Source organism: Eleutherodactylus coqui, chromosome 1, assembly GCF_035609145.1.
Source record: "Eleutherodactylus coqui strain aEleCoq1 chromosome 1, aEleCoq1.hap1, whole genome shotgun sequence".
In the NCBI taxonomy this organism is placed as follows: domain Eukaryota; kingdom Metazoa; phylum Chordata; class Amphibia; order Anura; family Eleutherodactylidae; genus Eleutherodactylus; species Eleutherodactylus coqui.
The window spans coordinates 68,171,492-68,186,493 of NC_089837.1; the positions used below are offsets into that span (position 1 = coordinate 68,171,492).

The following is a 15,002-nucleotide window of genomic DNA, read 5'->3' on the forward strand; positions in this document are numbered from 1 at the left end:
TTGTAATGTACATTGTGCATTAATTATGAGCCATACAGAAGTTATTCACTTACCTGTTCCGTTGCTAGGGTCCCCGTCTCCATGGTGCCGTCTAATTTTCAGCATCTAATCACCGGATTAGACGCGCTTGCGCAGTCCGATCTTCTTCTTTTCTGAATGGGGCCGCTCGTGCCGGAGAGCGGCTCCTTGTAGCTCCGCCCCGTCACGTGCCGATTCCAGCCAATCAGGAGGCTGGAATCGGCAATGGACCGCACAGAAGCCCTGCGGTCCACCGAGGGTGAAGATCCCGGCGGCCATCTTCACCAGGTAAGTAAGAAGTCACCGGAGCGCGGGGATTCAGGTAAGCACTCTCCGGTTTTCTTTTTTAACCCCTGCATCGGGTTTGTCTCGCGCTGAACGGGGGGGCTATTGAAAAAAAAAAAACCCGTTTCGGCGCGGGACAACCCCTTTAACCCATTCCAATCCACTGTCTGACGTTTGAAGAGATTCTGATTGAAGCCTGTGCAGCTTCAATGTCGGAAGACGTCCGGCAGGGTATTCTTACTGTGCATTAATGGCCGCTCTGTTGTCGGGGGCCTCTCCAGCTTGTCCCATACCGCAGTACTGGCTCTAGACAGCAGATGGCGCCATTGTATAATGGCAGAAAGAAAAAAAAAACCCTAGAAAACTCTGAATCCAAAATTGGACTGCAAAGGGTTAAATGCGTCTTGTAAAGGGAACCTGCTATTAAATTTAACGTGATTAAAGGGCTGTTTAAAAACTAAGGACCATTTTACACAGACTAATAAATCATTCAGATTCCCACATCCCACGGGAATGTGAACAATTATCTTTCGTTGTGAATGCGCGCCCCGACTAAATGACGAGCAAGATTTCGCTTCTTGTTCGTTTCAGTTTCTGCATACAAAAACTGATCGAGGGATCAGCCCATCTAAACGGGCTCCGCCTTCATTCGCTAGCGATGATCGCTCCTGTGTAAAAGCACAGGAATGCTTATGACTGGGATGACCTGTCGGGCATCTACGCCCGACAAGTTGTCCCGTGGGCCCAAGTTATTGATGACCTATTCTCAGGACTGTGCTAAAATCTAGCCCCATTCTGCTCCTTTAAGTAAAATGCAGAGTGCATACAGAAACCGTTCAAGTGAATGTTCAACACCTAGAAAGTTGCTTATCTCCAAGCCCAGTATTCATCAGCTCTTTTGGCTGCGAGATGCTGAGTAAGGGAATAAATAAAGCACAGCCCAGACCCGGTGAAGTACAGCAACACGTCTTGGCGATTCCACACATTTATTATACTCACAGACGATAAAAGAGCAAATGCGTAGAAGTATAAAACACGGCATGTCTCAGATGTGCCGGCTGCTCTCTGTATGCACGGTCCGTTGGTATTTCCTTTCCTTTAAAGGAGCGGCGTGGGTCTAGATTTTCCTACTGATATGTTTTAGAGTTGTAGTCACCTATACCCAGCAACTACTGAATATAGACTTACCGGGACTTGAACACAATTTTTGTTTTGCCTTTTTAAATTGGATTTTCTGTCCTGAGTGGGCATAGTACTTAGGCACAGCGCCGTACATTGTATAGAGGTCTGGTGCGACTGGTTATAGCAGCTCAGTTCTATACACTTTAATGCTGTTGAACTGCGCTGTGGTCACATGACCGATGGAGAGGACGTCACAGGCCTGTGAAAAGGCCGCAACACATGCCCAAAAGCCTCAGCCTTTTAAACCAGCTGATCGGTGGGGATCCAGAGCAACAGACGGCTAATGATCTGATATAGATTACCTATCCTGAGAGAATACATCATCAATATCTTGATGCTGGAAAGCCCCTTTAAACCACGTTATGCCTCAAAGACATGGTAACCATTCACCACTGCAGTGCTGGCCATACGGGGGTTGTGAAGTAGCGTACAATGTTTGTATAACTTCTCTTGCCGCATAGTGATTTTGACCATTGTCAGGGCATTTTATACAAGCGCTATAGAAGCAGACTGGTGTTTAATCACGTTCACTATCGTCAGGTCCCCTTTAATGTTGAATCAGTGAGTGTGGTCTTTTAAAGTGACGTGATGCGATATAATTACCACCACCGTCTTGTAGGTAAGGAGATGGACCCTTGAAGATCCTAACCAGTGTCTTCATCCTAATCCATGTCTATATTCTTTTTCTCTCTTTTAGTTCAGATAATGTATCCGAGGAAGAAAAGATCGCAAGGCTGGAAGAAATAGATCGGCTGAAAGATAACATAAAAGCACTTCATGACCAAGACGTTACAACCTCTGAGCAGATCAACCAGTTCCAACAAGCGGTTTATAGGGATAAGGAACAACGCAACAGAATTGTGTACGTCCTGTCACTTCGCTAATGCTTCATTTATGTGCAGTACTAGATTTATACCTACATACTGTGAATACTCAGGCACACTGTACCCTATAGTCAGTGGTTGGAATACGCCTCTAATTTCCTGGTTTTATTTAATCCCTTGCTGACAGTAGCTGAGCCCACTGTATATGCAGTGAATGACCTCTGTATATACACAGCTGACACCTGCCTGCCATAGTCAGCATCAGAGATAATTATAGTGCCAGCCATTTCACCACTTAGATGCCACGGTCAATAGCAGCGCCGCATCTGAGCCTCCAGGTCTCTCATCTTAGTACCTCTGCACTCCTACCACCCGCTACTGTTACAGCCAATCACTGGCCTGAGTGTTATACAGCACTAGACCACTGAGGCCAGTGATTGGATGAAGAGATTACTTGGTTATACAAACACGTTATTTCTGCAGCCATGTTATCAAAGACTGGAGGATTTATTGAGGCAATGCAGTGTCTCAGGGGTTAGCAGGGTTGCCTTCCGATGATGGGGTACTGGGTTCAAATATGCATGGAGTTTGTATGTTCTTCCCATGTTTGCGTGGATTTTCCACGGCTACTCTGGTTTCCACCCGGACCCCAAAAACATACTAATAGATGAACGTAGACTGTGAGCACATCAAGCGATGTGGAAAAAGTATGTGCTATACAAGGGCTCATTCACATGACCGAATCTGTAAAACGCTGCGTTTTACTGGTCTGTGTAAGCCGCAATAGACTGCGTATGGCAGTGAGTGTACTGTGCATGCCCACGGTCATGCGCAGTGTGACCTTTTTTTTTTTTTTTAATACCCGTTCTGTTTCCAAGCGGGGTTGTGTACGAATCACTCTCCATACGCAATGTATTGCATATGGACAGCATTGCATGTGCTGCGCATACAAAAGTATAGGACTCCCGCTGCGGAGAAATAGAGCCTGCTGTAATATTATTCTCGTGTGTATCTACACATAATGTTTTCATGCTCATGTGAACGGATCAATGAAAGTCCATTTACTTTCATTGACTTATTCACCACTTGTCATGTGGCTGTAATACGTGCCGGAATCAATCATGTGAATGAGCCCTAAATGTGTACAATAAAGAAGTAATGCTGCTTCTCTCACTTTTCCCCTTCTTGGCCAAGGTTTTTAACAATTGAGAAAATACCCCTTTTGAGGAATGAAAAATGGAAATTTGTTGATTTTGCAGATCCATGAATATTATAAGACAATGAATGTACTTCACCAGTGACTAATTAGTTTTCTTGCAAAGAAGAATACAAGAACCCCAACTTAATGATCATTTAGGATTTTTGATGGCGCTTCTCAGCGAATGACTATGTTTTCCTGTCTGTTATCTTCAATAGTAATGCAGAGCGTGATCAGAAACAAAAAGTGGACGGTCTTAAACGACAAATAAAGGAGCTGCATGATAGTAAGACGGACAGGTTGAGGAGGTTTGGACAGCATATTCCTGCTCTGCTTGCTGAAATTGATGCAGCCTACGAGCGAAGATGCTTCAAGAAGAAGCCCATCGGACCATTAGGTTAGTGGTTTTTTGGTTAAAGGAGTTTTCATATTAAATACGTTTGTCCCTTATTCACAAAACAGGGTATAAATGTCTGGTTGTTGGTGGTCCGACCGCTGGTACCCCCAGCCATCCCAGATTCTGCTCATCCCAAATGCCTCATGTGAATGGAGTAATAGTACGCATATGGACCACCGCTTCATTCACTTCGGTGGGACATAGGGCGATTGCCAAGCAATTGGTTGGTGGTCACCCAGGCACTTTACTAGTCCATTCACATGGGCAGTAGGATCCTTGTGATCCAACGTTCTTCGACTAGTCCTTTATCTCATGGATAGGGAAGAAATGTCTTTAGAGAGGTTGTGTGGAACTTTTACTGTTGATGACCTATCCTCAGGACAGGTAATTAATAGTTGATCAGCGGGGGTCCACCCTTGGGATCCCAGACTATCAACTGAGAACCAGGCTCCCTGTTGGCACTGACAATACTGAACGGTGAGGATACTGAACGGTGAACTCCACGTATCATCTATTGATGACTTAACATGAGGATAGGTCATCCAAAGTAAGAGTCCCAATAGTTCCAGACAACCCTTGTAATAGGGACTGAATTTGCCCTGCTGAGACACCACCGACTGAGCTAATGACAGGTTTTTATACCCAGGTGCCTGCATACGTTTGAAGGACCCTCAGCTTGCTCTTGCTGTGGAGAGCTGTCTGAAGTCTCTTCTCCTCGCCTTCTGCTGCGATAACCATCAGGATGAGCGGATGCTGCAAAGCCTCATGTCAAAAGTCTTCCCACACGGTCAGAGGCCGCAGATCATTGTCAATGAGTTCCGCAATCAAATGTACAATGTTTCCCAAAGGTGAGAAGGGAGATTCAATTGGCCTGCTTCTCTGTCACTTTTTAATTATCCTGTTTTATTATTGAACTATAAGGTCATCATATAGTGAGATGTAAGGCCCCTTTAGACCCAACGGTTCTCGCTCAAAGCCGTCTTTTGAGCGAGAATCGTTGGGTCTAAGTGCACTGACATCGTGCAGTTTTCGTGCACAGCTTGTTCCTCGCTCAATTCTAGTTTTCTAGGATGAACTCTTATCAGCGATGCAGGCTGTTATCGCAGTCGGCAGCGCTGATGAGATTCTTTCAACTCGCGTCCCGCTGGTAGTTCATAGAAGGATGCGAGCTGTAATCACGGAGAACAATACAGCTGTTTGCTTATGCAATACTGGTAGTTTGGCGTCGCTCTCCAATGAATTTCAACAGGCAGTGGGATAAGATTTACCCGACTTCTCTTTTTATTGTCAATTAAACCCAGCAGATACCTGTTTCAGGATCGGCCCCTTTATCAGTCAAGCTGGATTAGACATAACTCTCGGGGCTGGAGAATAAACTCAAAAGTGCTGGTGTTACCAGAAGGCACTGCGAGCCGATCAGGGAACACCAGGAGAAGTGGTGGTTTTAATTGACACAATAAAAAGAGAAGTTGGATAAACCTTATCCCCCTGCCTGTTGAAATTCATTGTAGAGCAGCCCAGCCCGGGCTAACAGTATTGTTTCTCCATTTGCTCCATTTTTTTTTCAACTGATAACCTATGTAGAAAACAGATTTTTAACGGAGATCCGTCACTTGGGAACACCATCCATTAGCTGATCCACCGGACCACTGTCAGTGTAGTGCGGTCGGGCGTCGTCGTGAATGGACACGGGCAGGAAGTGGGTCGCCGGCTTTTGAAATTAGTGGGAGCATTGCACTTCCTGCTCCTCGTTACGAACAGGATGGGATGTCAAGTCCTGTCTGGAGTAAGAAGTATTATAGAAGCATGGCTCTCCCAGTGATTTCAATGGCAATGAAAATAAGCTGGAATACCCGCTTAAAGCGGTTATTACAGTTTCAGAACATAGAGTTTATGCATTGTGTTCAGTTGAGTACCTGTGTGACCTGACGAGGTTCCTGTTGAATGTCTACAGGCAGACATCTTGAAAGCTCTGGAGAAAAGTATATTGGAAAATTGTATAACTTTTAGTTACATAATGATTTTATTTTTTTTTTAAAGAAAAAAATGTGCTTTCTAAGAATGTAAAAGTTTTTCACACATTGCATATTATGACTCTCGAGCTCATCTATTCTTTAATTGCATCTTTAGAGCTGTGAATCATGAACATTATCCAACTGTATTGACTGCTTTGGAAATTGATAATCCCGTAGTTGCCAACTGCTTGATCGATATGAGGACAATTGAGGCGGTGCTGCTCATAAAGGTATCTGAATGCTTTACATTATTCAAGGATTTAGTTTTGGTCCCTACTAGCATGATTATAATTTACATCTCAGGTCTTCATTTACTGCACATAAGTAAAGAGAACCTGTCATCACTTTTGACCCCCATAACCTATGGTATAGGGTTCAAAGTGGATGGAACCGGGAGTTTGGGGAGTGGTGTTAGACTTGTATTGAGTTTGTTTTAAAGAGTTTTTCTCAAGATAGGTCATTAATAGTTGATCAGCTGGAGTCCGTCTCTTGGGACCCAGACTGATCAGCTGATTGTGCGCCTACTGACAGCATCGCAGTTACACAGAGGTCGGAGTGGAAGTATGGCTTTCACTGGAATCACTGGGAGCCGTGCCTGCAGTTACAAGCGCCTGCCACTTCAGAGGTCGGAGCAGAGACTTCCACTCCGACCCCTGTGTATTTCCAACGCAGTCATCTGATTGGAACCCAGCTGATTAACTATTGATGACCTATTGTAAGGACAGGTCATCAACTGTATTCTCCCTAGGAAACCCCTTTAACACGTAGCACTTACAAGCAACTAGAAGTGTAACTTACAGTTTTGATGACTCTTCCCCCTCAGAATAACAGTGAAGCTCGAGACGTAATGCAGAAAAAAGTTCCACCTAAAAATTGCAGAGAGGCCTTTACCGGCGATGGAGACCAGGTGTTTAAAAACCGCTATTATTCCTCTGAGTTCAACAGACCCAGATATCTCAGCCGCGATGTGGAAGGAGAAATCAGGTTGGTTTGGTTCCCAGTCTTGATAAAGATCTACTTTCCTTATAGCCAAATAGCAGCGTTTGCTGTAGTAGACCCAACGTGACCATGTATTACATGCTCAGCTATGCATGAAATCCTGCCTTTTCCCTGTAGAGAAATGTATGGCTGGTGATACTTGCTGTGGTTCATAAGCCAGACTATCTGGAGTTAGTTGACCAGTGGGCCAGCTTCATATGGGTGAAACCCCTATAATGGCTTACCAAAAGTTGTAGGCCAGTGTGAACTGTTTGGAGGGCTGTGCACTGATATCCAATCAATTAGAACTAAATATTCACTGGTCAGCGCTGTTTTAATAGCATGAGGGGGGTCTAACAATGTTATGTTATTGCTGATTGGTTTATATAGTGTGCCAAGTGACTAATAAACCCTTTTCTTTTGTCAATTCAGTCACCTGGAGAGAGAAGTTAATGACATTGTAGCTCAGTTTTCCACTATTCAGCAGGAGGTACGTTCCATAGACATGGACATCAGGAAAAATGAAGTCTTACTCCGCCAACATCATGAAACAAAAAAGAGAATACAGGTAAGTGAGGGAAACCGGTATGGGGTAGGTAGGTTCAGATTGCTTTACTGTGTCTGTTCAGCCTTTCCGAACACTGGGACATGAAGGCTGAACAGAGATAGTGACGCTGTGTGAAGCCAGTGTAAATAATGTGATCTGTTCCGATTAGTATTGATGTGGCTGTCGTTATAATGCAGCAGCCATGATAACTCAGTTTACGGCATTGTAGTTGTAATAAGGTGACAAGTTAATGTTTGCTACATCTGTAAGTGCAGCCCCTACTGTAAAATCAGTCAGTGCGATTGATATAGAGACGGAAGTCCCATCACTTTTGCCACCCATCATATTGGAATGTGTAATGTTCGAGTATCGTACCAAATATAGATACAACCCGAATCGAATTTTGCTGCGCGCTATGTAGTTAATGTAGCGTGCATTTGCCATTTATGTATTCCTGTAGTGATTATAGGTGAATTACTCTGCATATAGTGTAAAGGACTGAACTAGGTGTTAAATAGATGTAGCTCACCAAACCTTAGTTTGGAACGTCCTGCATCTGTAGTTCTTCTGACATTGCTGCTGTTACATGAGAGCTCAGGTAAACTGTAATAAGCCCTTTCAGCAACCATCTATCTGCAGAGATTAATCTCTTAAGGACCAAGCTCAGTAAGTATATGGCACTTAGTCCTGGGCTTTAATCCTGACCGATGGCGAACGTACAATTAAAGCTTCTCCAAGCAGGAGCAGATCGGCTTCTTGGCTATCAGACAGCCGAGGAACCGGAGGAGAAGGTAGAAGCATTGTTTAACCAGCTCCTATGGATGCCCCAGCTGCAGTGGAAAAGTGTGAAATTAAGTAATAAAAATAGTGTGAATGACCCCCAGAGGGGTAAAAATAGCTGCAGAAAGAAGTTTAAAAAATGACAATATATAAAAAAGAGGAAAATTGTTATATATATATATATGTGACCCACTGCCGACGCCAACTAAAACTGCCGCAATATGCACCATTTAGCCCAAAACTATACAAATTATATATCAGTGGTGCTTTATTAGGCACAATGCTGGTGTGAGCCTTTGATGATGTATTCCGCCTGGTAATCGACTGCTACTGTAATTCAGAAATCCATCGCTGGTCCTGCCAGGTTACCGGGTGCTCAGTCAAGACGTAGAGGGCACAAAGTGCTCTGGTAAAGTGGGTGCTGCTGGGGACGTGTAGAGAGCGACTGGAGTATCTGCTAAAGTTCATTCATGAGACTCTGCCTTGAGACGTTGTGAGAGTTAGTGCGCACCCAGCCTTAGGGTATATCTCACGACTTTTCAAGGTACATCCAGTTATGTCCTGATCTTTGTGTATAGACTCTCCCTCATCTATTGCCCCGGTGTCTTTAGTATCCCACCATATGAATACAAATAATACACTTCTTATTGCCTGATGAAGATTCCAGATCACAATTGAAATGCAGTCTTGAGAATAAACCTTTGGACTTACTCTGGTCATTCCGGCTCCTTATCTAAATCTCTCCAGCCTCGCCTGTTTTGTCTCTTCTACACTATAAAGCCCCTAAGATGATGATGATGTGACCAGGGTTTCAGTGGTCTCTGAATTACATCCGGTTTATTTAATCTGTTTTGTGTTTTTCTACCCATACAGATACAGATCAAGGAAGCTAACGGTCGAATATCAGAACTGGAGAACGTGGAGGAGCAGCCGTCCATTGACATAGCCACGCTGGTAAAGTATCTTCAGTTCTTGTAAGGATTTATTTAGTCTCCTGCTTTATAACTCTTCTGCTTAAAGCATTGTGTCTGAAGTCAGGGGATTTAAAGGGTCAGGGTACTTTTACCTGGGGACGACTGTTTGATGAATGGAGGCGGAACACGACCTGAAATCTTTTCCATCCACCAACCTTTGTTCACTGAACAGGCAATCGCTCATAGATCAACAACTGCCTGTTTACACTGAGCAAGAAGTCACTCGCTGGTTGTTCTGTTTCAGCGAGCGCATTTAGCTGCACTATTTCTGTTACCACAGCGTGGGCTCTGCGTCGCCAAAACGGCGTAGCTCAATCACGCTTTTCAGTTTCTTTCCTCATGGCCACCTCCTAACCAGTGGTGTTTCCTTCGCTGCCTACATGGGAATATCCTTTTATTGTATTGTATCTTCATGTATATTTTTTAGCTTGCTCTTGTTGGGGGTTTGCAGGTAGTTGTTGACCTACTGGTGTTATCTAACGTCCAGTGGGTCAGTGACACTAACCAAGCATTGCAGTCTGTCACAATCAATCTGCTGTTTCCTTACTGGGGTTTATACCTGTGTAGAGAAATATGTCTGCTCTCTTTCAAAAATAGTGCCACACCTGTCCGCAGGCTGCATGTGGTATTACAACTCAGTCGCATTCACTTCAATGTTTACTAAAGATAACGTTGAGGCTTTAGGCTGGGTTCACACAGGGAGGAATTGTCTTGGAAATCCCACCTGCATTTTTAAACCTGAGACTAATCGGCAAAGCGGACGAAATTTGCAAAAATCTCGTTCACACGCTGCCGACCGTCCACTGCAGACAAGCCGCACGAAAATGACATGCGGCGCTGAATTCAAATCTGTGACATGTCAATTGTATCACTGTTTCCGCTGTGTGCTCTCTCTTCTCTATGGAGAGAGATTTACGCAGTGGAATACAGGCGGAAAAGCTGCTTTCAACCCGCGCCGAAGGGTGTGAATTTTGAAGCAGCCTTTCCACAGAAATCTCTCGTAATTTCCGTGCGGTCCAGCTGCAGACATTCTGCGAGATTTCCGTCCCGTGGGAACCCAGCCATAGTGTCTCTTTAACCCCTTCCCACTCCAGGACGTACATTTACGTCCTGGAGCGTCGGGGTATGTATGTAGAGAGGTCGTGGGGCAACCTCTCTGCATACAGCGCGGGTGTCAGCTGTTTGGCAGATCGCGACTACTAACCCTTTAAATGCCGCTGTCAATTCTGACAGTGGCATTGAAATCCCCTGCACGATATTCAGGGGTCCTGTATTGCCCCCCCCCCCCCTCCTCCCCCCAGGGCTGCCTTCAGATACTGGCTATCAAGCCATCCCTGTGGGGTGGCTTGATAGGCTGCCTGTCAGAATGCAGTATGACGTAATGCTAAAGCATTACGTCATACTGCAGGAGCGATCAAAGCATTGCATACTGTAGTCCCCCAGGGGGACTAAAAAGTGAAGTAAAAAAAAAAAAAAAAAATCGATACTTTTTTTTTTAATTGTAAAAAAAGAAATAAAAAATGACCGTTTAAGTCGGCCTCCTTTTGCCATATCTGTAGTTAAAAAATCTAAATAATAAATTAAAAATACATATTTAGTATCGCCGCATCCGTAAAAGTCCCATCAATCAAAGTAGCACATCATTTTCCCCGCACGGTGAACGTCGTCCAAAAAAAAAAAAAAATAACGCCAGAAATGCACTTTTTCAGTCACCCTGTCTCCCAAATAAAATGCAATAAAAAGCGATCAAACAGTTGTATGCATTCCGAAATAGTACTAACGGAAAATACAGGACATCCCGCAAAAAATGAGCCATTGCTGAACTACGTCGACTGAAAAATAAAAGTTATTGCGCGCAGAAGATGGCGGCAGAAAATAATTGGAAAAAAATTAACCCCTTGAGTGGCACGCCCGGAAATTTTCCAGGACGAGCTTCACTGCCGATAGTGATATAGCCCGCTGAACGCCGTAAAAATGAAATCCAAAAAACAAATGGCAGAATTTCTTTTTTTCCCCCTCAATCTCCCTACAATTTTTTTTACAAAAGTTATGCAATACATTATATATACCCAAATATGATGCTATCAAAAAGTACAACTTGTCCAGCAAAAAACAAACCCTCATATGGCTGTCTGAATGGAAAGATGAAAAAGTTATGGCTCTTGGAACGCGACTGCAAAATTTGTTGAAATTACATGATTAGACTATTTTAAAAACTTGCCCTGGTGGGTCTGACAGGGTGGTAAGAAACCCGACACTCAAGGGGTTAAATGTCTTTGAAACAAAATAGTATAGTAAAAAATATACAAGTTTGGTATCGTCGCAATCGTACTGACCCATAGAATAAAGTTCTCATGTTTTTGTTGCAGCTTGTGCGCCGTAGAACCAAGACGCACTGAAAGATGGCGGAATCTTTTTTTTTTTTTTTTTTTTTCATTTTACTCCACTTAGAATTTTTTAAAAGTTTTTCAGTACATTATATGGTACATTAAATAGCACCATTAAAAACTACAACTCGACCCACAAAAAAACAAGCCCTCATACAGCGACGTCCATAGATAAATGAAGGAGTTACAATTTTTTTAAAGGGGGGAGGAAAAAACGAAAATGGTGGAAAAAAGGGGCCGCGTCATTAAGGGGTTAAACATGTGTTGTACGTCTGATGTTTTTTCTATGTGTAGCAACAGTATATTGTCATAGATTTTTTTTTTTTTGCTTAGTTTTATATATGTGCAATTTTTTTTTTTTGCAGGAGGGCGAAGTGCAAGAAAACAAGAATAGAATTGAACACGTTAAAGAAAAAGTAGAGAAAGCTAAACTGGAAATGGAGGATTATAAATGTCAGAGTTTGGATTCGGAACGTCAGTACGATGACATTAAAATGAAGATCAGCTCCGTATCGGAGGTCGCTGAACCAGTGAAGGTATGTTAGCCCTCATTTACCAGTTATTCGTGCCCTCACCATATAGCTCTTATCCCATGCTGAGAGCTTTGTCCTATGTAGCCATGTCTTATATCCCAAGTTATAGAGCAAGTGATACATATATATTTTACATTGTTCCTGTTTTACACGCAAATAAAATAGCGGTCTTCTAGTTTCAGAAAACTTTTATCATGAAGTTTGAAATTAAGAAGACACATGAAAAGGCATGTTAGGAAAACGAATATTTTTGGTATAACTTACCGTAAAATCTCTTTCTCGTCACATTCATTGGGGGACACAGCCAGACCATGGGATATAGCCACTGCCACTAGGAGGCGACACTAAGCAAAAGTGTTAGCTCCTCCCACCAGGCTATATCACCCCTGCAGGCACTCAGCTAATTAGTTTGTATGCAAGCAGTAGGAACAGCCAGTGGGAGTACACTAAAAATTATTTACACTTTAACGTAAACCAAGGAAAGACATACCAGTCTTCTGGATATATATCTCGTCATCTGTGACCTGAGACCAAAGGGCTCCGCCCTGCTACAAAGAAATTAATCCTTGGGAGGGTGCTGTGTCCCCCAATGAACGTGACGAGAAAGAGATTTTACGGTAAGTTATACCAAAAATATTCGTTTCTCGTCCGTATCATTGGGGGACCCAGCCAGACCATGGGACGTACAAAAGCAGTCCTGGAAATAAAAGGGTGGGAATTCCCAGAAAAAAAGGTCCCAGTAGTCAGGGGACTGCCGCCTGTAGAACCCTTCTACCCAGGGCAGCATCCGCTGACGCATATGTATGGACCATATAGAAATTTGCAAATGTATGCAGGGACGCCCAAGTGGCTGCCCTACATACCTGTAATGCTGAGGCTCCATGCTGAACCGCCCAGGAAGCCCCCACCGCCCTTGTAGAGTGGGCTGTTATCCGGAATGTTTGCTAGTGAGAAAACGCATGAGATGTATATGGCAGTCTTCACACCAGCTGAAAAAAGCGTCTCCATACGCGATAATAAATTCTCGAGGATGTCGGCTTCCTGGCTTGGACCCTAGTTCGGATAACTGCTTCCGAGAATACCCGTGTTTTTTGTTTTTTTTTTCTTTCCAATATCGTGGTCTCAACGGCCAGGCCGTCAAACGAAATGCCTTTGGATTCAGGTGGAAGATTGGTCCTTGTGATAGTAGATCCTCCCGTTCTGGGAGTAGCCAAGGAGCGTCGGCCAACATTTCGATTATGTCTGGATACCATGCTCGCCTCGGCCAATCCGGAGCGACCAGGATTGCTGGTCCTCCTTCCCTCTTGATCTTCTTTAGTATCCTCGGAATGAGTGGAAGAGGAGGAAACACGTATGGTAGACTGAACCCTGCCCACGAGACCAGTAGGGCGTCCACTGCTACCGCCTGAGGATCTCTTCAGCGTGCCACGAAAGGGAGAACCCTGTAATTTAGTCTGGAAACCATCATATCCACGTCCGGGGTGCCCCAGCGCTGACATATCGCTTGAAAGACCTCCGGATGCAGCTGCCATTTGCTGGGGTCCACTGTCTTTCGACTGAGAAAATCGGCTACCCAGTTTTCTACCCCCGGGATGTGAACTGCCGATATGGACTGTAGATGTTTCTCCGCCCAGCTGAGTATGCCGGATACCTCTGTAATTTTTCCTGCACTTCTTGTGCCCCCCTGCCGGTTGATGTATGCCACTGCCGTGGCATTGTCTGTCTGGACTTTCACATCCTTTCTGTTGAGCTGTGGATGGAAAAACTGCAGTGCTCGCCGGATGGCTCGCAGCTCCAGGACGTTTATCGGTAGCCTTGCCTCGTCCTGTGACCACCTCCCCTGGGTGGAGTGTCCCTCCAAAGTACCGCCCCAGCCGTAACAACTGGCGTCCGTGGTCAGTATCCTCCACTGTCCTGGAAACAGTGACTGACCCCCTTGGATTCTCCGGAGACTCGTCCACCATCTCAGGGCAAGGCGAACCTTTGGTGTTATGGAGATTCGCTGGTCTAACGTCCACTGCGACCTGTTGCAGTGTGTCAGAATGAAATGCTGGAACTCCCTGGAATGAAACTGTGCGAATGGTATGGCCTCGAAGGAGGCTACCATCATGCCCAGTACTCTCATGCAATACCTGATGGTCGTTTGCCTCCCCTGAAGTAGCGGGCGCACCTTGTTGACCAGTGTTACTGCTTTCGCTTGCGGCAGGCGAATCTGGTGCTTCTTGGTGTTGAACACCATCCCCAGAAATTCCAACTGTTGGGTTGGTACTAGACATGATTTCTCGTGGTTTATGACCCAACCGAATTCCTCTTAAGTCTGAAGTGTGATTCTCAGGCTCTCTAGATTGCCTTCCTGGTCTGGAGCCTTTACCAGTATGTCGTCCAGGTAAGGGACGGCTATCACCCCCCTTGTATGGAGTAGTGCCATTACCGCTGCCAGCACCTTTGTAAAAACTCTAGGGGCTGTCGAGAGCCCGAACGACAGCGCTACAAATTGGTAATGGCTCCCCTGGACCTCGAAGTGTAAAAACTGCTGGTGAGAGTCGCGAATTGGAATATGCAGGTACGCATCCCTGATATCCACTGACGCCAGGAACTCCCCCGGTTCCATAGACGCTATTACCGACTTGAGGGACTCCATCCTGAAATGTCTTGCTTTGACGTAATGATTTAGCCGTCGTAAGTCGAGGACCGGTCTGACTCTGCCATCCTTCTTGGGAACTATGAAGAGATTCGAATAAAAACCCCTTCCGTGCTGACACACCGGCACCACTACTCCCTGCGCCAACAGTTGCTTTTTTGCCTGGCGCAGCTGTGTTGCCTTTCCTGGGTCCTTCGGTATCCTGGATCTGATAAAATGCTCCCGTGGAAATGTTGCAAATTC

The 15,002-nt window shown here is 44.7% G+C and overlaps 1 protein-coding gene across 1 annotated transcript in view; it reads left to right on the plus strand.

Moving 5' to 3' along the window:
* Window positions 1-15,002, plus strand: part of SMC6 (structural maintenance of chromosomes 6) — a 53,855-nt gene that overhangs the window by 20,580 nt on the left and 18,273 nt on the right. Inside the window, exons 13-20 of the mRNA XM_066596995.1 lie at window positions 2,183-2,347; window positions 3,726-3,904; window positions 4,551-4,752; window positions 6,035-6,149; window positions 6,743-6,903; window positions 7,330-7,465; window positions 9,098-9,178; window positions 11,951-12,121. Of these exons, the coding sequence (XP_066453092.1) occupies window positions 2,183-2,347; window positions 3,726-3,904; window positions 4,551-4,752; window positions 6,035-6,149; window positions 6,743-6,903; window positions 7,330-7,465; window positions 9,098-9,178; window positions 11,951-12,121 (1,210 nt within the window). The remainder of the gene's footprint in view (window positions 1-2,182; window positions 2,348-3,725; window positions 3,905-4,550; window positions 4,753-6,034; window positions 6,150-6,742; window positions 6,904-7,329; window positions 7,466-9,097; window positions 9,179-11,950; window positions 12,122-15,002) is intronic.